The sequence below is a fragment of the Castor canadensis genome, chromosome 5, assembly GCF_047511655.1.
Source record: "Castor canadensis chromosome 5, mCasCan1.hap1v2, whole genome shotgun sequence".
NCBI classification, from domain to species: domain Eukaryota; kingdom Metazoa; phylum Chordata; class Mammalia; order Rodentia; family Castoridae; genus Castor; species Castor canadensis.
Genome location: NC_133390.1, coordinates 14,879,360 through 14,905,742, shown reverse-complemented (window position 1 = coordinate 14,905,742; position 26,383 = coordinate 14,879,360). Strand labels below are relative to the sequence as shown.

At 38.4% G+C, this 26,383-nt stretch overlaps 1 protein-coding gene across 3 annotated transcripts in view; it reads left to right on the top strand.

Annotated features, from left to right (window-relative positions):
- Positions 1-26,383, top strand: part of Map3k7cl (MAP3K7 C-terminal like) — a 37,988-nt gene continuing 11,605 nt past the window's right edge. Inside the window, exons 1-4 of one of the 3 annotated variants that reach the window (XM_074072351.1) lie at positions 1-267; positions 2,234-2,342; positions 15,483-15,544; positions 25,564-25,679. In XM_074072351.1, coding sequence (XP_073928452.1) covers positions 2,273-2,342; positions 15,483-15,544; positions 25,564-25,679 — 248 coding nt within the window. In that variant the 5' untranslated portion in view covers positions 1-267; positions 2,234-2,272. Of the gene's footprint in view, positions 394-2,233; positions 2,343-15,482; positions 15,545-22,634; positions 22,998-25,563; positions 25,680-26,383 lie in introns of those variants that run through there. The other 2 variants (XM_074072352.1, XM_074072353.1) reach the window with 2 other exon arrangements.

Here is a 26,383-nt window from a genome sequence, read left to right as displayed (position 1 = left end):
CATCCTGGCTGTTGCAGAGGCAAGGAAAGGAGAGAGGGGTTGTGGAGGGAAGCGGAAAAGGGAAGTCCCATGGGACACAGGGGTCTAGGGCAGAGCAGGTAGCAGTGTGCAGCCCTGACAGCTGTCTCTTCTCCTCAGCTTGTCAGTGGCTGCTATGCAGCAGGTGCAGCCTGGTCTCTCGCTGAGTCTTTACTACACAAAGGCAACGACTGGCCAAGGCAGAGGCTGGCCCTGGATTACACAAGTGCAGACACTCAACTAAGTGAGGTAAGGCAACAGGTGTGAAAACCCAACTAAGCGCTCGGAGCACCGGCAAGTTAACCAAAGCTCTGTTACAGCTTCAGCCGAGACAAGCAATCGGTGGCCTGTTTCCTCAGGCGGTGTGATGAAAAGGCAAGTTGGTTTAGGGGATCCATTCCATGGTCGATGCTGTGTGGATTTCACAATCCACCCAACCTTGACACCATCCTTTCTGAGGCAGGCAGATGTTTTCCATTGTGCTGAGGGGAGGGGTCGTAATTAACTGTGTCTATCAGATTCATTTCCCATAGTTGGAAACTGTGATAGAGATCTGTTTACAAATTCCTGGAGGCAGATTTCTACCTTTTGTGTTTTATTTATTGGTTTTGGAAAGTGTCGGGAGATTTACCTAAAGAGAAGTAAGCTTTCCAACCTTGATGTTATAATAAGGTGGTTTGGGGATTGTACAAAGCATCCAATAAGACTTTTCCTTTTAGCTATAACTTTTGGGGAACTTGATTGGTCATTTTGTTAGATTTGAGACAGTCTGATATTTCTCCAGGAACAGGTGGCTAATGATAACACTTAATTCTGAGCAGAAGAAGCTACACTAAAATGTGTCAGAGTTAAGAAAAAAAATTCTATGACAAGTAATAGCAAGTTTTCTTAAATGCGTCAGGTCAGCATTTGTTTTGTAACTTAGAATTACATGACATTGAGAGTAGAGTTCTTAAATGGTTTGTTGCTATTTGGAGTGTTAAATGAATGGCTCAACATGATCCAAACTGGGTGGTAAACAGTTGCTGTTTTTTCTCCAAAGCTACACTGGATGTTTAATATAAGCCTCTTCTCTTTTTACATGAAAGATGATTCCAAATATATGTATATCTAAATATACATGCATATATATGCATTGACTTTGGCTGTGTAAGTAATTATGAAAACAAAATTCAGTGTTCTGGATACTATTTTTAGTAAGTTATGGGAAAGGGTCAAAAACCTTGCTATGAGAAAATGTCCTGTTACAGCAGTTCCCAGAATCTTGCTAAGGACAGCTAAAGAGAGATTATTTATATTTTGCCATTTTTAGAGACATTTTCCTTAAAACATCAGCCGTGTTTTTTTTTTTTTTGTCTACATGAGATGGAGAATAGATGGTTTAAGGGAAGCGGGACCAAAAATAGAAAAGTTAAATAACAAAGATGTCATATATTTATTATAAAATCTTTTCCTGGTCCCATTGAACATCAAATTATCAAATATCTTGGTGAAAGTGTGTTTGGACTAAATCTTCTTATGACACAAAAACATTTGTGCATTTTTGTCTCCCTATCTTATGTAGATGGTTTCCCACTCATTCTAAGTTTATGAATTGAATGATAATTTAGTAAGTGGGATAGAACACCCATAGAATGTTTTACAGTTTTGTATTTTGCTTGTATCATATACTATTAAGAGCTGAAACTTTAGGTAGAAGTGTTGCAGGTAGTTATCAGATATTAAAGCTCATGATAGTCATAATACAAATGTAGGATACTCTTGTCTTCTGAATTCTCTAAACAACTACATTACATTCATTCTTACTACTTCTGAATCAAGCATTCAGATTTAGTTTAGGCTTTTGAGCATGAAAAAGTGGCCTAATCTGAAGCTGTCTTATACCCTATTAAGATTATATCTCTTCTTTATCACCCTCAATTAAAAATGAAACACTGTGTGTGACCTTGAAAACTAGGATTGATCTCCTCAGTGTGAATGGATACTGAAAACTTGAGGTAGATAGAGACTGTTGTCACATTTCATTCATTCTAGATGTAGACTGCCAAAGTAATTTTTGTAAAAGCCAGAAAAGAAATTAAACAATTAAAAATACTTTTGATGTACAAAAAGAAAACTTGCTAACTTTCCTTTCTAATTTCTGAGGGCCCCTGAGTGTTCTGAGAATGATATTGCATAAAATTGGGTAAAAAAGGTCTTTCTGTTGTCCTTGCAGCTGGAAGACCCAGGAGAAGACCGGGCCTCAGGTGCCCACATGATCAGCACAGCCAGTGTACCTGCGGATAAGCCAGTACGCATTGCCTTTAGCCTCAATGATGCCTCAGGTACACTCTGATTTGGGGAAAGGCATACTTTCCTCACTGCCTTGCCTTGCCTTCACTGTCTTTTCTGATTTCACAGAAAATGTTTAAGCTTGCATGTTTTTGTGAGCTGATGACAAAGTGTGTGATATTTCATCATGCATTATTAGATTGTGGCTTCCAGAAATGCTTCTTTTCCCACCTTGATTTGGCTGTTTTAGTTCATTGCTTTTTTTTTTTTCTTTTCTCATTTTAGACTTCTTTTAGGATAAGATTCATAGAGGTATAACAATTTCTAAGGATAGCAAAGTGTGTCATTGTTAAAACTGCATGAGGAAACATTTATTAAGAGCTGGCAGTTGGTTAGATGATATAAAAATATCCCTGTCCCAGTTCCAGCCACATTTGTTGAAACCTCAGTTAGGGTTGCTGGTTTTCTCACTGGTGCTCCCACACTTCCGGCTAAATAAACATTTGGCTGGAGTGATGAATGGGGCAGGTGAAGCTGGGCTTCTTGAAATAGTAAGGTCCGAGGTGAGGCTGCCATACTTAGAGCCCTTCGTCACAGCTCCCCTCAATGACCTCTTAACACACATATTGAATTGCCACCTTTGAACAAGGGACCTCATGTGGTGGGAGGTCACAGTGGCCAGGAAAGCAGGGCTTGGATTTCTTCCACTGGCCATTGCTCTTAGTTTAATATCATCTGTTAAAATCACATGCTCAAACAGCATTACCACTTAAACCTCAGATCTTTTTTGAGGTCTCTCTCTCTCTCTCCTCTCTCCCCGCAATGCCCAAGTAGGAGTGAGGCTTTAAAATTGATGATTAGGAAGAGAAAAGATCATTTCAAAATAATGTGAAGTAAGGATATGGGCTCTGTGACTTGTGACATGACACAGCCAATGCAGGTTTGGAGTTACTATACCTGTTGATAATGTAGTTGACATAGATACCCTGAAGTTTCCCAGACTGTGTGGCCACCAACGAAGGGTATGTTCCAGAGCAGAAAAAGGTGAAGCCTTGGTTCTTCATGTACTATTTTTCCAACAATCTTCCCAAGATCTGTTGTACTGTCTTCCCACTTGTAGGTTACTCTGTAAGACAATGGTAAGGAGATATCCTCCCAACAGGCAAATCAGTCTACCCCAACCTAAAAATGATAGCCACCATATCTGCCCTTCTTTTTTGCATTAGGAATTAACCTATATTATTTCTGATCATTAAAATAACCATGCCATTACCTATTCATAGAGAAAAATTGAGGCAGAGAGATCACACTGTTAGTAAGTGGTAGCGTTATTCTCTGAACTCAGGTCCTTAGACGTGGCAGTCCAAACTTTCTCAGTTATTCTGTTACTTCTCTAAAAGGAAAAAGAACACCCCTTCCAGCTTTTAATGCATTTCATAAATCCAAGATTTCAAGGAATAATCAGTACACAAGTGACTAGCTCTCAAGATACACATATAAACACACAATCCAGGGAGAAAGGAGATTTGTAATTTCCTTTCTTTTGTGTTCCATATAAGTAGAATGAATCTGTTATAATTGACAGCTTTACAGAGAAAAATGTCAATATGTAAAGCTTGCTTATCCCAAGCAAGCTTATGTATCCCCGTTATTACATAACGGCATGAATATACTATATTCAGGAAAGAGCCATAGAGAGGCTTGATATTTGGGCTGCATGAATAAAGTTCTCCTTGAAGTACAATATCTATGATTTATAATTCATTTGCCACCATTTTTGGAATCTCTTGGTTCCTGACTGGGGACTCTTCTATGGTTTTCATCAATGAATTTTGGTTGATTTCAGTCTCTCTTCCTTTTCAAATGTCTTAAGAATGCCCGCTTTTGAAATTCATGTTTCTTTATAGGTACCTTCAAAAAAGGGGTCCTAATTTATTTTAAAGGATTCTTACTCTCTGACCCCACAAAAAGGCTCTTATGAAGGTTTACAAAAAACATACCAAGATTAAATATTTTAATCTTATGATCAAAGGGTTTCCACTTCTCTGGAAAGGGCACCTTCCTAAAGAGTCTAAGGCAGAAGCTAGGTTTCAGTGTTTCTGAACCTTATCTGATTAAAACAATCACTTGAGAAAACTCATCAAAAACATGTGTTTTGGATTAGCAGAGTGACTCAAGTGGTACAGTGCCTGCCTAGCAAGCTCAAGGCCCTGTGTTCAAACCCCAGTACTGCCAAAAAATTTAAAAAAACAAATAAATGTGCTCTGAGATCTCATTTCTATTCCTCTAATTTAGGAGGTCCATTACTTCTTGCTGAGGAAAAAGAAAAGTCCATCCATGTTTATGCATCTCAGAAATATGATGTTTCAAGGACTAGTTAGGCCCAGGGCTCTGAACTTTTTCATGTGCATGAAGTAGTTAGTGTACAAAATGATGCTTTGCAGATATCTGGGGACACTGCCTCTGAATTCTTGAATAAGGAGCAAGTGGAGAGTCACACAGAGTAACACTTGCCATCCTGCAGGCTGTGCATGCCTTTTGAATTCCAGTGCATGTGGCCTGCAGATCACACATTTAGGCGGAAAACATCCGGCTTTCATAGTAGATGAGGGAAATTAAGGTGCACTTTTAGGGAGTCATTCCACAGTGCTGGACTTGTTGTTGTTGATGAATTTAGAGTCCAAGAGACATCTTTGCTTGTGAATATTGACTCATTGCTTTCTTATGAGCTCAGTCTAGTGCTTAGTCTCAGTAATTTTAGGAGTTTTCTTTTGCATTTATTTTGGAGATGATTTAGTGTAGATTTTAAGGATGTAAGGCTTTGGAGTTGGGGAAATATGATTTCTGGACTCCATCATTATTGTATGATTTTTGATAAGTCATTCAACCTTGCTGGAATTCAGTTTTCCACAAGATGTGCATAGTAGTAAATCACAGAGTGGTTATAAGAATGAAGTGCTGCCATAAAGATGAAGCATTTAGCAAAGTGCTTGACACAAATGAAGCACTCAACCTACCCTTATACTTAGGATATTTGTTTGTGTAGTGTTAAGGCAAATGTAAACTACTAAGCAGTTGTGCGCACTACCTACATTTCACACTTCTACTTGATACAGGTAGATTTCACAATGTAATTGGCTTACCTTTTAGGGATTAGCTAGGCAATTGGTGGATTGTGAATGTCTTGGGTGTCCTCTTCCTTGACTCATTAGCTGAATTTTATTTAGCTTCTGTTTTTCCATCACTTTGCCGGAGTGGTGCAAAAGAGGGGATGGCATGGTCCTCCCTTAAGCTCTCCAAGGCAGAGAGATTTGACTAAAAGTCTGTGTCACCCAGAGCAATTGCCAATAACTTCTTAGAAGAGATGATGACCAAATGGGTTTAAAGGTTATAATGGGTTTATAACCTATAAAGGCAGATTATAGAAAGGTGTCATTTCTAGGTACCAGCTACAAAAGAAAGGGGCTGTACATCTTTTAACTTTTCCTTCCTATTCCCTCCAAACAGAAAGTATGAACAAAACCTGGGTCAGGAAGAGTATGGTGCATGCAGAAAATACTAAACTGCAGTCAATTGGAGCAGAAGTCTAAACCATGAAACAGTATCATGCTTTGAGCCCAGCATTGTGCAGGAATTTTGTGTCGGGATAGCAACAGACTAGTGTTACAGAGCCAATCTTAAAAGTTTAGCAAAAGAGTTTATGTTTGATAAGAAGCAACAAAGTTTCAAAAATTCTTAAGCAATGATAAAAACATTAGAAATTTGGTGGAATAGTTTGGAATATGGAGCGATGACAGAGTGGAAGAGACATTTATCTTGCTTTTTTGAGACGGGTCTTCATTATATTGGGCAGGCTGGCCTTAAACTTGCCATCCTCCTGCCTCAGCCTCCTGAGTTCTGGGATTAAAGATGTATATCACTACACTTGGCCAAGGAGGCTTTTTATAAGGATACATAAACAAAGTGATGAGAATCTGAGTTTGGGAATAGAATGGGCTGGGTGTGGTGGCACACACCTGTAAGCACTCAGGAGATGGAAGCGGGAAGATCTTGAGTTGGAAGCCAGCCTGGGCTACATAGTGAGACCATGTCTCAAAAAACAACAACAAAAAGAATGGAGTGATTCCCTAGTTTCCACTTCCTGGGTGCTGAGATTATAGGCATGTACCACTATGTCTGGCTTCTAGACTACATTCTGAAGGAAGGGTTGAAAGAACTTGGTGACAGACTGGCCTTGTCGGATGGAATGTTGGTCACTCACTTGTTCTTTGACAGTGAATGAGTCCCAAGACTTCAAATGGACCATAAATTCCAGGGGCTTAACTAAAGGAAGCAAGATTTTGGGGGAAAATACATGTAGTTTTTAAAGATACAATCTTTTTTTTCTGGCTTGTCATTAGAGTCTTTCCTATACTTACCTCATGGTATTTGTTGGAAGCAGCTATTTCTGTCTTCAACATGATTATTGTTGAAGTATTGTTGATAGTACTTCAACAGTATTATTTCCAAACTAGAAATTTCAGAGTTAGCTTCCTAAGCTAGGACCTTCACTAAGTTATCTTTTCCAATAAAAAGTACATAGAAGAGAAAGAAAAAGTCCACCCTTTGGTGGGCTTCTCTAAAAGCAGAATTTATAGTTGGGTGGACATTAGGATGTCCCATTAACTACTTGAGGATTAGCATTATCTCCAGTTAAAATCTGGCACTCTCATGTAAATTTAAAGCTTCCTTTGTCTCTCCCTCCCTTCTTTACTTTCTTCCTTCCTTCCTTTTGTTTTTCTTTCAAATGTTTAGTTTTTATTAGAAAAAGTCAAGGATACTTGTGTCATACTTGTGTGATATTTGTGTCAGCCCAAGCTGTAGTTGTTAGCATTTTGTTTTTAAAAAATTATTTCAAGTTATTAGAATTTTTCATATCTGTACAAATTAGTCATATGACATTTAGTTTAAAAATTCAGGACCAATATCATTAGTGTCTATTTTAAGTAATACAGTCTGCTTTACAAATATCAGGGTGTGTTGTGTGGCAGTGGGAAAGTACCTGAAACAGCCTCCCTTGAATCTCATTATCAAGCTGGGTATGATGAGCATGCCTGATTGTGTGCATGTGCAAAACTGGCGCTCAGTGAAATTGTGTAACAGATGAAATGACTCTTGTCATTGTCCCTTTCCTTCAACATTTCCTACCTTTGGTTATTACTTACCCTTTCCTCCTCATATCCCAAATGTTTCTAATACTTTCTTCTTTTCAGAATCTTAATTTTTGTTCTTCGGAGACTCTGGAAAACTTCATCCATGCCTAAACTATAAATGATTATTGTGTTACCTTTTTATCTGCATTTGTTTTGTTGTTAGTTTGTTTTGCATATCCATGCAGTAGAAAGTAAAAAAATAAAGTTCCTGCTAGAGTTCTTGATATCAGGCAACTCAATAGTAAGGAATCAGGGTCTAAGGAAGCCTGTTTGAACATTCTCAAGTCACCTGTGCTACATATTATGAAATCAACAATAAGATAATTTTAGTCATTTGGAGTTCATTATTATCTATGAAGATTATTTAAGATGCTGTGATATTTTGTGGTTGGAATCTATTCTTAAGGCTGTAAAGAAGGGCCACAGAGAAGGTGAACATTTATTGAGTGTGTAGGACCTCTCACTTGTATTATTTCCTCATAACTTGAGCAGCAACACCACAGGAAGGTGGTGGTGTATCTACTTTAACAAAGGTGCAAATGTTGGCTAAGAATGGTTAAGGAACCTGCCTCAAATCAATCTGTAAACAAATAGGAGGAGGATTTCAAAGCCAGGCCCTGGGGCTGTTTTTACTTCATTACCCATTCAGAGGTAGGGCCCATGTTATAAGAGAAAAGCGTGAATGTTCCTGACAACAAATAGCTTCTCAGTGGTCATGGGAGATGATGAAAGAAGTTTACTTCTGGTATGGTTGGAAGAAAGAGGAAAAGGAAAGTGAAAATTTACTTGGAAGTTTGCTGAGAAATAAATATAGAGTCATCCTTAAGTTTCTGAGGGCATTAGTTCTAGGACCTCCTTAGATACCAAAATCTGCAGATACTCAGACCTCTTACGTAAAATAACTTGTGCACAGTCTCCTGTGTACTTTCGATCATTTCTAGGGAACTCATAATACTTAATAAAATGTTAATGCTATGTAAATAGTTGTTTTCCTGTGTTTTTAAAGGAATAATGACAGGAAAAAAACAGTCTGTATAGTTCAGTACAGGCGTGAGTTTTCTCCAATATTTTAGGTTCACAATTGGTTGAATATATAGATGTGGAACCTGTGACTATGGAGTGACAACTCTGTGTCCAACAGGCTCTGCTCAAGACAGAGATTTTTGGATGATTGGGTGTGCTATAAGCTGAGTAAGTAAAAATATTCTGAAGGAAGGAAATTGATGGGATTCACAAAATGATAGCTACAATAATAGTGAATAGGTAAGTGCTTCTAAGAAGTATAAAATCAAATCAAGCCTTAAACTGAATCAAGTCTTTCTTTGGAGAGAAACATCATCTAACATATAAATGTGTAATCTTGTTTGCCTGATAATTTAAGACCCTTTTTAAGGTAACATGGTGTTTACTAATTGTAAAGAATTAAAAATGTGCAAATCTCTACCTTTATATCTGTATTCATACCCACATTTATTTCTTTAGCGATATTTTAATGACTTTGAAAATCCAATGCATATTAAAGAATTAACTTCTCTAATGCATAATAAGCAGGAAGCAAAGTTTAAAAAAGTTTTTGATGTGGCTCAAAACTATGTGAAATTCTTTACAAAAATGTTTTGATGTCTTAGAAATGTGTTGATAGCCTTCTATCACTTAGTTTATTTCTAAAATTAAGATATTAATCTCAGTTTAGATTTAAAATGAAACTACACAAATACCTTTTATGTATAAATTAATTTGTTACAATATTTCAAAAAGTGTTTGCTTCGATAGGGAAATAAAGGAGAAATTCTTAAATTTATATTTGAATAAAGAAAGTAAATCTATAAAACCTGAGGTATGGCTGTACCAGGGAAGTCTCCCTTCTGTCAAGACTTGACTTACGTGTTCTCTTTGTATCATTCAGATGATGAAGAATAATTGCCTCAACTCCTTCCAGTACACGTACCTACTCATCCAATCCCTCCCTTCACAGAGCTGCCTCATTTCTACCTTACCTTTGGTTGGGTTTATGATGAAGAGGAATGGAGAGTAAACTCAACTATATTAAGCATTCATTATTACTACTGATTATTTACTTGGTGTTAGGTTTCAGGCTAAGTGATTGATGTGTATTCCTTTTATCAATAAGTTTCTGAGACAAGCTAAATACTCCACCCATTTTGCAGAGGAGAAAATTGAGTGTCAAAGAGATTCTACTGATTGTTCACATTTACCAATTAAAAAGTGGTCAACCTAAACTTCATATGCAGCTCTGTCTACTGCACACTGTTCCTATTGGCTGTATCTTTAGTGGTTAGGACCCTTCATAGGCAAAAGTTACCAGGAAAGTTTTCACAGGACCCTCAGCACTGAAGCCAACACACACACACTTACTTGTCTCTGAAGCGTCAGCCTATCTTTGGTGCCTGCAAATCAGCCTTCAGGACAGGCACCCAGAGGTTGTACTGTAGGCAGGACCAGCTACATGCTTTCTGGGGCACAGCACAAGATGATAATGCAAGGCTTCTTATGCAACCATTATGAACATTTAAGACATTATAGCAGAGCATTAAAGCAAGTGCAGGCTCCACATAGGCAAAGGACTCTGTGACTGTGCAGGTCACATATGCATGCAGCAGGTTCTGACTGTAGGAAATAGAGGCGAATTCAGAGGATCCATGGCAAAGCTGCCTGTGGAACTCTGATTGGGGAGTGAGGTGGGCTTAAGAAATCTTCTGAGTGTGGCTTCTTGCTCTCCTGAGATGATCTTTGTGGAAATCTAAACTTTCTAGCAAGGATTTAGAATTTGCCAGCCTTCACCCCAATTACGTGTATTATGGGAGGGGAGGTTACAATCCCAAATCCAATCAAGATAGTATTTAGATCAGTGGTTCTACAGACCCTGACTGGCTTTGAAGTGTTTACCCGTCTCCTATGAAACCAAGGAAATTAGAATATGCCAATGAGGTTTTTTTGGGAGTGTGTGTTTGCTTTAGTTTATGAAGCTAAATTTATCCAATGTAATAGACAGTCCTTTATTTTTATTTGAGACGGGGTCTCACTATATAGCCCGGCTGGCCTCAAACTCCCTATTGTAGCCCAGGCTAGACTCAAACTTAAAATTCTCCTGCCTCGGTTTCCTGACTGCTGGCATTACAGGCAGGTACCACCATACCTGGGCAACACTCATTAGTCTAACTTTCATATGATTTTGGTGTTAAAATATTTTCTGTGTCATAAAGAGATACTAAAGATACAGAATTATTGTGAGTTATCTTCACAAGCTCTGAGGCATGCTTCCCAATATTTTTGGGAAAGTTACACTAGTTTATTAAATACAAGTTTGGAACCCAAGCGCCAGACAGTGAAGAATCGCAGAGTGATATTATGGAAAGAGTCCTAGGACGGGGAATACCTCTTAGTCTAATGTAGATATTCATCATGAAGTCTTGAGTGGCTCCTTTCCTTTCTTGTGGACTGTCCTTACTCTACTTTGAGGGAATGGGACCAGATGACTTCTTAGCTCCTGGTAACTTCAGCTAATGACTTAACTTTTCTAATAATTCAGATGCAGAGCTCACTGGTAGATTATAGTGAGACTGTGGGTTACAGATTCAATGTATCCCATTTGTCCATGTCATGAAAAAACACAGAGAAGGTACTTTAAGGGAATCTGAAAATGGAATAGTCATAACAGCAAACCAACAAGATGCTCAACAGAGATGAGTCCATAATAAAAATGGTCTACGGTATGTCATAATGGTTGGGATACCAATAAGAAAGTTCTATATTGAGGACCACTGGCTTAGTCACATTGTGTTTGCCAAAGAGGAAATGAACATCTACTTACTCAAACTAAATTCCTCTTTAATTCTTTCCTTTATATTTCATCCTTTAAGAAATTCCTTAGGATATGTTTTGTTTGGTCCATTAAGCCCACAATGCCACTTTGAGAAGGAAACCTTCAAATAACTTCCTTAATGCATTAAAAATATGATAAAGTGGCTAGATGTGGGGGCTCCTGCCTGTAATCCCAGAGAGATTGGGAAGATTGTGGCTCAATGCCAATCTAGGCAAAAAAGTTATTACCCCTTTCTCAACAAAACAAGTTGGGTGTGGTGGTGCACACCCTGCAAGGTTGGGAGAATGACTGTCCCATCATTACCCAGGACAGCATGGGTAAAAGCAAGACCCTATCTGAAAAATACCTGAAAAGTAAAAAGGGCTGCAACATGGTTCAAGTGGTAGGCACAAGGGCCTGAGTTCAAATGCTAATACTACCAAAAAGATGATAACGCGACTTGCTGATTTAGCATAGAGTCTAAGTCCCTGCTCTGTGCGCAGTAAACCACGTCTTTACTCAATAAGTATGTGGTGGACATATTTTTAATAAAATTGTACTTGCACTGGGATTTTGCCTCATTATTAATATATCTAGAAACTGTTCTTTTTTTTTAAAGATAAAGACAAAGCTAAATACTCCAGGAGATCTCTTAGTATAGCTATTGTACAGCTTTTGTGCTTCCGGAATTGTCATAACAAGCTTAACTGCTCTCGGGGACTCTGATCCAGTATCACCATCAAAATGTTTTACAATTTGGCCAAATGTTTGTGGAACAGCTGTGCTACTAGTCTGCCTGAGTCATTTTACTTCTTTCCTTTTGGCTCAATCCTGTGATTCATCATTCTGCTTTTAGAATATTTGCCTATTTTTAAAACCAGTCAAAGAAGGCAGCCACTGTTTAAAAGTAAACACCCACACATCAACTTGGGGCAGCTTTGTAAGCAGCTTTGCAAGCCATGAATTTCTGGCAGGCAAGGATGCCAGCTAAACCAGATGGCAACAAGTAAGGAATTGCAGGGCTGGCTTTTCAGTCTTTGTCGTCTCCTTACATCTGTCTTTGGTTTTCTTGTTTCTGATGCCATTTCCTGCTTGGGTTAATCAAACTTAATCCATTCTTTAATAAGAATCTTACTTTCATTTTTCTTGTCTCTAAAATATCCTTTATATGTTTATTCTCATGTCAATCAATTAAACTTTTATTTCAACTCAGGAAATCCAATCTTCAGCCTTCATTTATCTGCAAAATTTTCATTATGGTCACATATGTATGCCTCAACATGGTGTGACTATAAATAATGATTTCCACATTGAGCCTCATTAATTCTGGGTCAAACTAGGTATTTTCTACTTACATAACTATAGTAAAGCAAATGGATAATTCCCCCCATCCGCCTTTTTAACATAATTAATCAGGAAGTAGTGTGACTTCACAGAGGGCCAGGTGGATTAAGCGTCAGGAAGCACTGAGTTCCATTCCTGTGTATCTTCTAGAATTCCACAATACCCTGTCTGTGCTTGTACTTTACGGAAGTCGCTTCTCCTTCCAACAAGTGCCTACTTGTCTATGATTACTAGTGTTGGAATGCCAAAGTATAATATGTTCCCATTTACCTGTGCCAAATTGTTCTGGCCATGGACCCAATGAGCTAAAAAAATTCATGATGTCTAGGTTTTTGAAATTGTACTGGAATAAATTAAGTGTATGTAAGAACAAAATCAATTTTACAACATATAAATTTTAAATGAAGGTGATTGCTATAAATGTCCAGGTAGTGACAAGTGGATGTTTCTGCCTTTTGTCCAATTCTTTGCAAATGATAGAGTGGAGTAGAGTGGATTTAAAAAGCCAGAGTAATTGGCTAAACTTTTTTTGCTTCTAGTCTTAGTAGGAAGAGAGCATTCAAAGGGTCTGGGGATTGAACCTTCTACGAAGTTCAACTTAAGCAATGTCACCAAACCTGCGGGTATCCATTGAGCAGCACAGGTGCAGGTACAAAATGGATTTAAATTTGGTGACCTATTGCCATTATTTTAAGCCACTTTAAAATGGGAGTATTATTATACAGTCTTAACTAAAATACACCAACTGCTATTAAGTGACAAGCCCCTTGAGGTATTTGGCAGACGATTTGCTGAAATGATCTCCCTGGTGATTATCATCCAATATCAAAGAGAAGCTAAGGGAGCCTGTGTACTGCACTTTTCTTTGGACTGTGCTATCAGCCCTTTGAGAGAGGGTATAGTTGGCCCTGTGTATTTGTGAGTTCTGCATAGTGGATTTAACTACCTGAGAGTCAACACATTTAAAAAAATTGTGTCCATCTAAAATTGTACAGAATTTTCTTGTCATTATTCCCTATACTGTACAGTATAATTACTCATACTGACAATTCCATTGTATTAGGTATAGAAGGAATCTAGACATGATTTGAAGTATATGGAGGATATGCTTAAGTTCTGTGTAAAAACTTCATCTTATATGAGGACTTAAGCATGCTCAGCTGGAACCAAACTCCCACAGAGACAAAAGATGACTATGCTTGTTTCTTCATTGTGATGGCATATGTCACTACCCTTAATTCAATAGAACATCCATTAGTTTTTGTCAATAAATTTGATTATGCTAGTGAGAATATAAAAACCATTATCTTTCCTTGCTTTATTATAATTTAAAATAGCTTTAGATTTTAAGATATTCTGAGTGTGGGTTTTGTTGTATTCTCACAGTTGTGTACTAGGGTTGGTGTTGGAAATGAATGAACAATGGACCTTCAGAGCCAGAGTTGCTCTGAGAGATAGAGGTTCTGCTTACCCTGGAGCTGCTCTTTGGCGCCAGGACTGGGTCAACAATCTGTTCTTTTTCTTTTTAAAAAAATTATCATATTATTGTTTACTGGGAGTACACTGTGACATTTACAAAATTTCTTACAACATATCATAGTTGAATGTATCCCCTCCATGTTCTCCTTTATCCTCCCACCCCATTCCTGGAATAGTTTCAACAGGTCTCATTTTTCCATTTTCATACCTGAGCACATAATATTCCTACCACATTTACCCTCCTACACCTTTCTTTTATCCCCCCCCTCCCACTGGTACAAACCCCTTTGAGGACCTGTTTTACCTTCCTGTTCTATGTTTCTGAAAAAGAAAGAAAATTTTGTCTGTTTAAGATAGCTATACAGGGAGTTTCCTTGTAACATTTCCATGTATATATGCATTATAATCTGAACTGGCTCATCCCTTCTATTTTAGTCTCTTTCTTAGAGTGATTTCAAAAGGTTTAAAAAGTCTATGTTCATTTTTGTATAAAAAGTACATCAACCATATTCACCTTCTTAACTTCCTTATTTAACCCTCCCTCTCCCAGAAATCTGCTTGTGAAGAGATTTTGGGGGTGACTTGGATATTTAGGCCAAATTTCTGTTAGGTTCCTTAGATGCCTTGGAAGGCACCTTTTCCTGCAGCCAGAGCTGTCTGTTGCCCATCACTGAAGCGCTCGTTGGGGAGGAATCTCAGGCCATTGAGGGCAGAGATGCCACAGCTGTTGGTGACTAGACTCAGCTGAAACCCGTAGATTCTGCCTCAGGTTGGGAGTGCTGCCTGGCATGCGGGGAGAAATGCCCTGTTGACCCGCTACTGCCCATTGCCCACTGTAGTCCAGAACGAGTTCCTGGTGAACTGCCTGTTAGGCTTGTGGTAAGAGCAGAGGGGAGAACATTTAGGCTTCAATGCTAGCAGTCATTTAAACCAGAACTAATGCTGTCAGTTCTGCCCTGTTGAGGTTATTCTGGCCACCTTATTAGCACCTTGTAAAGCACTTTCCTACGGATCATATTTGTTTGGTTTTGGCTAATATGGGGAGTATTGGTACATTTTCTTAGTTGGAGAGCTACTAGATTGGACATCTGAGGAATCCAATATACATAAGTATATATTTATACTTATATATTAATAGTATATATTTATAAATGCAAAATTTTGGTCAGGGCAACTATATACAGAAACTGAGCAAATTGTCTTCTACATTCTTCTGTCCCCAACTGAAGTCATGAAAATCACTGGAGCAGTACCTACTGATGGCTTACATATGTGGGTGCAAGGCTGGTCCCTGGGGGTGACTCTCAGGAGACTTAGAGCTCTTGGTGAAAAGTTATTTTCTGTTCATGTTTTAGATGATACACCTCCTGAAGACTCCATTCCTCTGGTCTTTCCAGAATTAGACCAGCATCTACAGGTAAGGATTTCTCTCAGGTCTTTCTCACAGTGTCACAAAATACAGTGAGCTGGGGAGTAGCCTAACTGGGAAAGACTGACTTGAACAGGGAGTGGGGTTTCTACATCATCAACATTTATATTTCTAGAGCTCTGACCTGGTTATCTGGCTGGGTCACCAGGACTTCAAATGCTTGTAAGTGTAACCTAACTACTTTCTGAAGGAGCCTAGAGCCCATGAAAAGGACTGGTCCCTGTCCTTTGCTATGAGTGTCTCTGGGTCATTGGAATTTTGGTTCTGCTTGGGTTAATGATTTAACAATAAATTCTGCAGAGAATATTTATTGTGTCTGCCAAGACTTTGGAATCATCTTCTTTTCTCTATTGCCTGCCCCTTCTTCTCTGACAACTTTTAGTGAAATGTGATTATTGTGAGTTAAACCTTCAGAAAACTGTTGGTTTGACCTGTGAAAGAAAAATATTTTGTATGCATCGATTCTGGATGATCTGTTAAAAGATATCCCAGCTGAATTTACCAGGATTGATTTTTTTTTTTGAAAGGAGGTAATTTGTGGCATTTTAATTTGCTTTGGATGATATATGGTGATTCCAGGCAAAGGTGATTATAGAAAAAGTCTCTGCTTATAGTACCTGGATATTGGCCTTGGCTCAGCCATTCACTTGAGTACTTAACTTTGCAATCGCCATTAGATGAGTCTAACAAAGATCTTGAATCCTGTACAAGACAGGCATTTTGCTTGGTCACCATCTTTTGTCTCCAAATGCTGATTTTGAAAGTCTTTAGGAGGGGTCTGTAATCTCCAATTCCCAACAGACCCTAACATTCTGTATTGTTGAAAATCTTTTACCCAAAATGCTTAGACCTAAAAATGCTTTTTTTTTCCTTTTTGATTTGGGACTACATAATGAGGTGTCTTAGGGACAGCACCCATTTTTAACATGAAATTCATTTATGTTTAGTACATACCTTGTGCACACAGCTGAAGGTAACTTTTCTAGTGTACCTGCATTTTGACTGTGACTCATCACAGAGTCAGGTATGGAAGTTTTCACTTGTGGTATCAGATCAGCACTCAAAAAGTTTGGATTTGGAGCATTTTGGATATTGGATTTTCAGTGTAGGGATGTTCACACTTTTGCCTGGTGTCCTAAACTCATTTGAGTTCTACATCGTCTGTTCCTGGACAGACATGGGAAGAACCAAGAATGAGCCTTTGTACAGCCTAAGATGGTGCTCCTTTCTGGTTGCTTCTGCTCTAATCTTAGTGCCAGGTACACTGAGTTAAAAGCCTGGAAGTAACCCTAGCTATTTGGGAAGTGGAAATCTGGAGGATCACAGTTTGAGGTCAGCCTAGGCAAAAGGTTAGCATGACACCATCTCAACAAACAAACTTGCAATACTGGTATGTATTATAATCCTAGCTAAATCTGAGGTGTAAGTAGGAAAATCAAGGTGCAAGGCCAGTCCCCAAGCAAAAATGAGACCCTGCCTGAAAAATAAAATAAAAAGGCCTGGGGGTGTGGCTCAAGTGGTATAGTGCCTGTTTAGCAAGCATGAGACTCTGAATTCAAACTCCAGTACTGCCAAGAAGTAAGTAAGTAAGTAAATAAATAAAAAGCCTGGAAATAAGGAAGTCAGGTTGGAAAAGCTGGTGTCCAACTGCTGGAATGGCCCCTAAAAACCAACCCAGAGCAACTCAGGTGTGACTCGAACTCTTGGAAGAGCCTCATTCTCACCTCCTTAAGCAATTCTGGACTTAATTCACAAGCTTCTAGCAGCCAGCCAGCTCAACAGAGCACCGTCAGATTCATGGTTGTGACTGAAGATTGCCTAGGAGGTGGAGGGTTATGTATCACGTAGCTGTCAAAGGACGGCTTTGTAATCCTCTAACATTTTCTCTCAGGCCATCAACCATTTTGTCTCCCTCTAGTCCTGTTTCCATGCAGGGTTGTCAACCCGTCTCTCCTGGTTCCTGACACTGAAACATACTCTCCTTCCTCCCACACTAACACTTTGCCTTTTCAGCCGGGAGAACTCATCAGCCCTCCTTCTAGTTTGCTCACACCGCACACCACATTTCTGGTATGGGTTCTGTCTTCACAGAGGGGCTGTCTATGTGCTGGTGGTGGTGTACTTAGAATTGTAAAATAATAACTATTTTCCCTCCAGTAGCCATTTGTCCCTTTATTATATTGTCACCTCAAAACAATTTTATCATCATAATTGGATTAAAGCAAGGAGTAATCATGACTGGAAAATAAAACAGAAGTATATTCAGGTCCTTGTTCCCCATCGAATGATGGAATGACAAATTCTATTTTTTTGTATTGAAAAAACATTTTTTTCCATTGAGAATATTAATGGTCTTCCTTGGCTTGTGGACAAGTTTGCACAGGATCCATAGCACCCCTGCCAATTATTCAGATAATTTTTCTGTTAAAGCATCACTAGGTCCATTTCAGTTTTATAGCTTTAATTCTATTGGACATGTATTAGAAATTAAATCTATTTAATTATTTTACACCAGTGAGATTAGTTCATCTTCACTGATCTTTAATGAGGTAGACATTTGAAAGAGTGGCTTCTGCATCAGAGGTTTGACTTTTCTCCCCTTCAAATATGCTGTTACTTTGCCTCCTTCTGAACAGAGAGAATGTTATAAGCATTACAACAAAACACATTTAAGTAAGTGCTTGTTTATTGGGTGAAGGATATGACTGAGTTTGTTACAAACATTTACCAGTTGTCAAGACATTTGGCAAGGACTGCTCTGCCTAGAGCTGATGTCTGAAGTTTTATTCTACACTCCAGGGCATGAGTGACTGAGAAAGCAAAGCAGTCAGGACTGAAAAGGGAAAGCTAACATAGAAAAACAACATCTAAGAGCAGATTCTTGTTTCCATTATGAGCATAAGAACAGATACTTAGGGCATTTGGCAACAGGAAGTCTCTGTATTGAAGGCAATGAAAATGTTTTATGTACTACGGAATGATCAGCTTCTTTATAGTCTGACTCGTGCGCTTTTATCACATAGTACTGGCTCTTGGAATTTTTTTACTGACTCGCTTACTCCACTATGGAAGAATAAAAGTGGATTACTAAGGTATATGAAGTGCCTAGTGGGTGTTACTATTTGTCTGTGGATGAACTGACTTTTGATTACCTTTATGGGAGCCTTAAAAACTTGCTCACTGAAAAATAAATGATGCCAGGTGGTTATTGCCAGATCTGCTCAGATTTAAGTCCCGCACCACCTACTATTCAGGAGATGTTTTCCTATATACAATCTTATTTGTTCCTTGCAATCATTATATAAATTAACTATTATGTCTCCAGTTTACAGATGTGAAACTTGGCTTCAAATTTTGGACTCAGTAAGTTTGCTATTCTCCTTTAATACTCTTTGTGGAAAGTATGGGCTGCTTAAATTACTTTGATAGTGGGAGATCTTTTTGGTTCTGGTGTGCAAGGTTGCCATGGTGTAGTTCTGAACAATCTTGGCAAACTTGTTCTGACTTTCTGATATCCATTGCACATTCTTAGGTAATTTATAAAGTGCAGCTATAAAATATCTATTTGTTAGATACTCTATCACCATTTTGACCCCCCAGATTTTTTTGTTGCTTTGCCAAGAATGTGAACATGTTTGAGCATGTAATTTGTGGTGCTTCTATTTTCACAGAAGCCAAAAAAAGCCTTGGGCAAGAATAGCAGTGACAAACATTTCTCTTGATGTCTCTATTAGGGTGATATGTTGGGCAAGAGACCTCAGGGTAAGGTAGGTGTCAAAATGAACCTCTCTTCATAATGTTCATTTCTGGACCTTGGACCTCTGCCGAAGGTCAAGTGGAAGGTTAATTCTATTTTGTGCAGATACCTTTCATGGGACCAGGTTTCTAAATTCTCCAGTTCCATCAGGGGCAGTATTTGGGTAGAATTTGCTTAGATGATATAGTGAGAGGAAAGGAAGCACAATTTGGAAGCATGGATGAAAAATTATTACTTTTCTTTAGATTTCAGTTTCTTGCTTTTTGGAAAAGCAGTAATGACCGTCCTTCCACTTTCTCTATTCTGAAGGGCAGTGGAATGCTTTCAGAGTCCTAGGATTTTGGTCAAGATCAAGACTGTCATACAGCTTGTCCATATTTTTGTTTTGGGACCTGTGGCTTGACCTATATAATAGCCAAAGCTATAGTGTAGTCTTTTTTTTTTTGCAGTACTGGGGCTTGAACTCAGGGTCTATACCTTGAGCCACTCCACCAGCCCTTTTTTTGTGATAGGTTTTTTCAAGATAGGGTGTCTCAGGTCTCAGGAACTATTTGCCGGGACTGTCTTCGACCCACGATTCTCCTGATCTCTGCCTCCTGAGTAGCTAGGATTATAGGCATGAGCTTCTGGTGCCTGGCTTAGTGTATAGTCTTAATTATATTGTAATGAGGAGTATGGTTTTAAGATTAAGCAGAGAATGTGGTAAAAAGTACTTGTAAAACACCTCCCATTAAAATTTCCATCATAATGGGAATTATAATGATTAAAGCATGGACATTTGCAGAGATTGGCCTGGATTTGGATCTCAGCTCTGCAATAGTTTTGTGACTTGGTATATATTATTTATCCTCTCTAAATCTCACTTTTTCCAACTGCAAAGTTCAGATAATGTATGTCTTAGATTGTTGTGGGAACTAAACATGGTAATGCATAAATATGGCACAGTGCTTGATAAAAGAATTGCTTAAATATTGTAAATTTCCTTCCCTGGTGAAACTGTTGATGGAGCAAAATATTTAAACACAAGTAGTTAATCTCAAAATGTGTAAAGTGAAGTAAAAGAAGCATCCCGTGGGAGTTTTGAGTTAGGGATAGAGTTTTCTGATGCCTTCTTCATTTCATCAGGAGAATGTACATGGAAGACATAGGATTTTCTTTTAAAACTAAGTTGAGCAATAGCTTTCACCTCTCCTAAAGTCCTCCCATCTGGTCAGAGATGACAGTGACAGGTGTCTCTGGTACACACTGAACTTGCCTTTTCTCAGACAGACGGAGATAAGTCCAGAAACTGATGTCACCTCCACAAATAAACAATTTCAGAACTTCACTGGAGTACCATAATATCTTGTTATCCAAGCAGCTTCTCCAGAATCTTCTTTTTAGGACCTGTATCAATATATTGCTTAACATTTGGGAAATGAAAATGGTAGATGAGGCAGTCATGGCATTCCAAGATTCTGCTACAATTATCTTTAATATCCAGCTGGAAATGTGATTAGAAAAGGCTTGTAGGAAGCCTGTATATGGTGATCATTTTTTTTCTCATACACGCGTTGAAAAGTATCGAACAGTTCTCCTATCTTAGAGTTGTTCCCTTGGCCACCTAGAAAACATGTACAGATACATTGGGGCTTTGAATAGTACTTTAATTTTTTTTGAGAAGCCCAATTAGTGGTCATTAGGGTATAACTTGTTGGAAAACATGAGACATTTTTGAGTTATCTTGCCCTTTTATATTGCTTACATCAAAAGGAATGACTTAAATATACTCTGCTCCAAGATAGTATGTATAAGTTATGAAGTGTAAGTAGTAGTGCTTACTAGGATTAAGTAGAGATACTATAGAAATGTCAGTTCCTAACATATATTTTAAATACTTAAACTTATAAAGTAATCCAATTTTTAATGATGAGAATTAGCCTGGACTATGTCTTTCCTCTTAGATTTAATAATTTTAACAGTGCTTGTTCATCTTGAGACATTAAAATGCAATATAACCCCTCCTCTCCCCTCAAAATAAATAACCCTGAGAAAATAGGTAACACTGGAAATCAAGGAATAAATAATACAAAGTCTGCTCAACCCTTGTAGAATGTTTAGCTACCTAAATATATCGCCTGTGTGGGAAGCTGGAATAGGAAAATAAAATTCTTACATTTTTAACGTGGATGGGGCCAGTAGTATTTGAAGAAGCCAAGGAGAAAGCCGAAACGCCTAAGCTGGCTTTGCCCCTTGCTGCGCTGTTTCCCATGGGGCCCTTTCCAAAGGCTGGAATCCACTCGTGCTGTGAATCCATGGCTGAGGTGGTGTGGTGGGGCTCAGTGGCATTTCTTGGACTAGGACCCTGCGGTTTCTCTCTTACTTCATCTAGTTAAATCCGTCTCGATGATTGGGCTGAATACCAGAGATAGTAGCAGCTACCTTGCACTGCCATGTAATTTAAAACCTCTGGAGCTCCATCCTCAGACAGCTGTAGGAGGGGGTGGAGATGGAGGAAATGGGGTGAAGAGGAAGTGCCTTACCCCTGGGATCAGACCCCATCCAAGCTTCAGTCTGTATCCTGAAAAATAGCTTACAAAGTTGGATTGAGTTGTTGTTAGGAGAATGCTTTAACTTCCTTAAAACTCTGTGCTGTATAATCAGTTGCCTTCACATTAAGTGTGTCCAAAAAGTTGTTTCTGCGATCATAGGGAATTTAGGTTCCAGAACCTTAAGAATATCTTTACCTTTTAATTGTTCAAATCTGACTATGTGGGGATTCATTTTCTTTGGAATTCTGTATTTCGTTCTTTAAGAAAGTGTGTTGAATGACTAACTGCATTCCAAAGTATGGGAAATGTAATTAGATTATGGAATGAATGACAAGGAAAATTTCTCCTCCTGATTTTAAAAGAAATTATCAATATAAAGAGTTTATTTATTGCTCACCCACACCCAGCATGGAATTTTAACTCTGAAAATCTAGCAGAAATAATCAAAACCAAGCAATGGTAATTGAAAGCATTACTTTTATTCTAGAAAGTGTAACAGAAGAGAAAATGGAATCAAAGTACATTCTATGCACGTGTTGAGATGTCATGATGAAACATGCTATGTACAGTTTGACATATGCCAATAGGAAGGTCATTGAAAAGTTGATGTTTTCTATTTGGTTGCTGCAGGCATTCTCTTAAGGATTTTTTGTTTGTTTTAATTTGGGCTTGTTTCACATGGGATCTTAAACTGATACTTAGCTGATTAATTGTCCACTGACAGTGTTTTAGACATTCTACTGTTCCATAAACACAAATTTTTATTCAATGAATGCTGTTGGTCATTGCCTCTTATTTTCAGAGGGCATAAAAAGGTAAAAAAGGTAAAAAAAGAACAACTATCAGCAAGGACCTAATGTTGTGACACGCATGCAATGAGAGTATTTGGATATATAGAACCACACATCTCACTATTTCTACTTTTTAATAATAGGTATAAAATAAAATATCCTGATGTTTTTATTCACTAGAATTCCTGTTGGACTGAGAAAACCCTGTGCATTGAAGCAAATTCTCTGATGAGTTTCCTTGGCTGGGGTAAATGTCCACTGAGTAAGCTGTCTTCCAAGGGCAGTAGATCCTGCTGACCAGAGGACCTTTGATTTACCCAGCAACATTTGTGGTTAGCAGTGAAAGGCTTGGACTTATAAAGGTGTGAGAATTTGTAGTTCCTCAGAGAGCAGTTTGGAAAAGAAAAATGTTGGGTAGAAAGGGAGCGAGCCTCAGATTGGGAGGCTGGTAGCAATGCATCAAAGATGGACTAGGGGCCATGGAAAGGTCTGATGAAAGAATTATGATGATGATGATGATGGTATAGGGGTTTGAGCTTACTTGAACTATGCCCCCAATCATCTTATTTATTTAGTTTTTCAATTTTGTTTTTGAGCTAGGGTCTCACTAATTTACTTGGGTTGGCCTCAGTCTCGATCCTCCTGTCTGTTTCCCTAGCAGGTAGGATTATAGGCATGCACTGCCATGCCCACTGCACTAACTTTGTTTTATGTGATAACAATGCATAGGATAAAGTTTACCATCAGAGACATTTCTAAGTGTAAGTACATTCACAGTGTTGTGCAACCCTTGCCCACACCTTTATCACAGTCTTGCAAAATTCAAACTTTATACTCACAAAACAACAACTTCCCATTCCCCACCCTGCAGTCTCTGGAAACCAATGAGATAACTTACAATATTATGGTGGGTTGTGAAATATAGCCTCTTTCCTTGCTTAAAAAAAAAAAAGAGAGATCTATATTGCTCTTTCATGTTTTCATGCAAATTGGGAGGCCCTGATGTGGTGCTGAGTTGTGTGTCAGGTTTGGGTGAAGACAGAGTTTCAGGAGCTAGCAACTGAAGTGACACCTGGCATCTTGTTACTATTGGAAACACTGGGCATTGTATATTTTTGACTGATTCTTTTTAAATTTCCACTTCTTTATTGTGGGAAATCTTGAAAATATTATTTTATATAGGTTGCATGATCATCCTGATATGAGCGTATGAAAATTCTGAACATATCCTGAAATGCTACCTGTTTTCATGCATCCTTAACAGTGTCATCACACTACTTATCTATAATAGCTAAATTTCATACAATTAAGAAGTGCAGAAAAATGAACAAATGAGAAAAAGTTCCCACTTAATAAAAAGGATTGCAGTGTGATGAGCCAAGGGGAAAGGGAAAGTCTCTCTTTTCTTAAGAAAGTTGTGTTTTCAGTGTTCCTGTTAAATTTTAGCAGCAAAGGACACTGCTGCCTTGACGTGGTGCTCTCATCTATATTCTCTTAAGCATGGAAATCTGTTCCACACACTTCTATTTTCTTTTGTCTATGACCTAGGTAACTATGCTGTATTTGTGGCTTACCATAGTGGCAAGTGAAGGACTGAACTCTTGTTTGAGCTGAGCAAGGCCCATGTGGTGTTCATACTTACAGGAGAGGATGTGTAGTTTGATGGCTGCCAGTAGGCAAATCCTTTAACAGGGCACAGATGACTTAACAGCTTGGCTAGGGAGCCCAGGGTACATTGCTTACATTCCTCTGACTGTTATACATGATAATTTGCCAGTGTAACAGGTGAAAATTGGTGAGTGGGTGGTGATTTCTGGGACACAGACTGGAGGAGCCAGGAGATCTGAATTCCTTTGGCCACAGCTTCATCTCATGGGGTGAATTACATTGTGGTTCCATTGTATGCCACTTTTCAATTTATTTCTATATAAAAAGGGAGAATGGTTCTGATATGCCAAGTTTATGCTGTGAAAATGTTCATGGGGCAGCAGGGAATGATACTACATTGTGTGATTATTATTAGATTTTACATGTAAATTTAATCCTAATCTATTTAGAATTTTAAAAATATATCTCCTAAAATTTTTATTTTTGATGAACATGTGTTATGCATACTGATGGGGGTTTACTGTGGCCTTTTGACACTTGTGTGTAGCTATTTAGGATTTTATTTCCTTTAGAACGTCTGTACTCAGAGATCCCACGATAAATAGGGAGGGTCATCATATCCATCAATTAGGTAGTAAACTTTATGGAATTTCTGTTACACCCTGGGTATTCTTAAAATAGGATTTTTGCCAGGTTGTGTTCCAAAATTGCCACACTGGCCTGTTTCCCTCATGATGGAGAAAACACGAATCTACTCTCTCCTCAGCCTTATGTGTTACAGGTAGGTTTTATTTGGGGTCTGATCTTTCATCCAGATTTGTTAATTCTTGTCAGCATCATTTCTTCGGGTTGGATGCATTTCTCAGAAGAGAGTGTTTTCCCTGGGCCTACTCTGTTCTTCAGGATGAGATTATGCCTCTGGGCCAGTAGAACAGAAAGAAGGGGTAATTGAAACAGACAACTGAAATATTTCCCCACCACTGCCTTCCTCTAAAGGAGCTTAAGATTTCTGGGGAGAGTTGCAGAATCATTAGGAAACTTACTTTTATTCCAATAAATGACAGGCAGCTGACATGTAATGGGTTTCAGGGCTCTGGCTTAGGTCTGAGATACCCATGAATGTCCAGAAGATGGATGTAGGAAGTAATCATTCCACTTCTCTATTTTAGTCAAATAGAATCAGCCAAACTGTATAATGTTGAGTGATGATGGTGTGTTTATGCAAAAAATCTCCCCCTAAAGAAAAATGTTAGAGCAAAATGGTTGGTAATGAATTGTAATGCAAAGAGATGGACTGATTGCCTCTTCTTGTTTTTGAAGCCTCTGCCACCTTGTCATGACTCCGTGGAATCCATGCAGGTATTCAAACAGCACTGCCAAATAGCAGAAGAGTACCATGAGGTCAAAAAAGAAATTGCCCTCCTTGAGGAAAGGAAGTAAGTACTTTTCTCCCCGAGCCCCTTCTTCTGGACAAAGACTGGGTTGGGTGTGAAGGGAGAGTATCATAGGAATGATCCAAATGGCCCTGCTGGAGATTAAGTGCTTTACTTTATGGAGTATTAACTTAATTTTTTAAATCAGAAATTTTAGTTCTGGAAATTAAAATTCCCAAAATAACCACTAGAGCCATGCTATGTACTCTATGAATTTACCCATAGGCCCCAGGGCACTTTGGTTGGGGTGGATTTTAATTAACGCTTAAATGGTGGGGTTCCCACATTAGGTAAAGAGCCACTTAGAAATATGTAAATGTATTAGTTGACTAACTATATTTTATAGCCCAAGCTATAAAATATAGCTTTTATTACTATTATAGTTCTTGCTGCAGGGAATTATATAGTTCCATTAATTACAGCACTCTAATTTTATTCATTCGTATTGTTTCAGAATTCCTCTTTTTAAATTGTACTCAATTTACCCCAGTGACTCTGTATTTTTTTATTCTTTCAAAGCTTCAGATTAGATACCTTGCTTTCATAGCACTGGTCAGTTTATACTTCTACATTGATTAGGGAAATCTATTGATTAATATTTGCATCTCCTGCTAAGTAGCAAGTGTCATAAAAACACCATTGAATTCCTTACATCCTTTTCTTCTTCTTCCTCTTTTTTGTTTTCTTGGTGGGACTGGGGTTTGAAC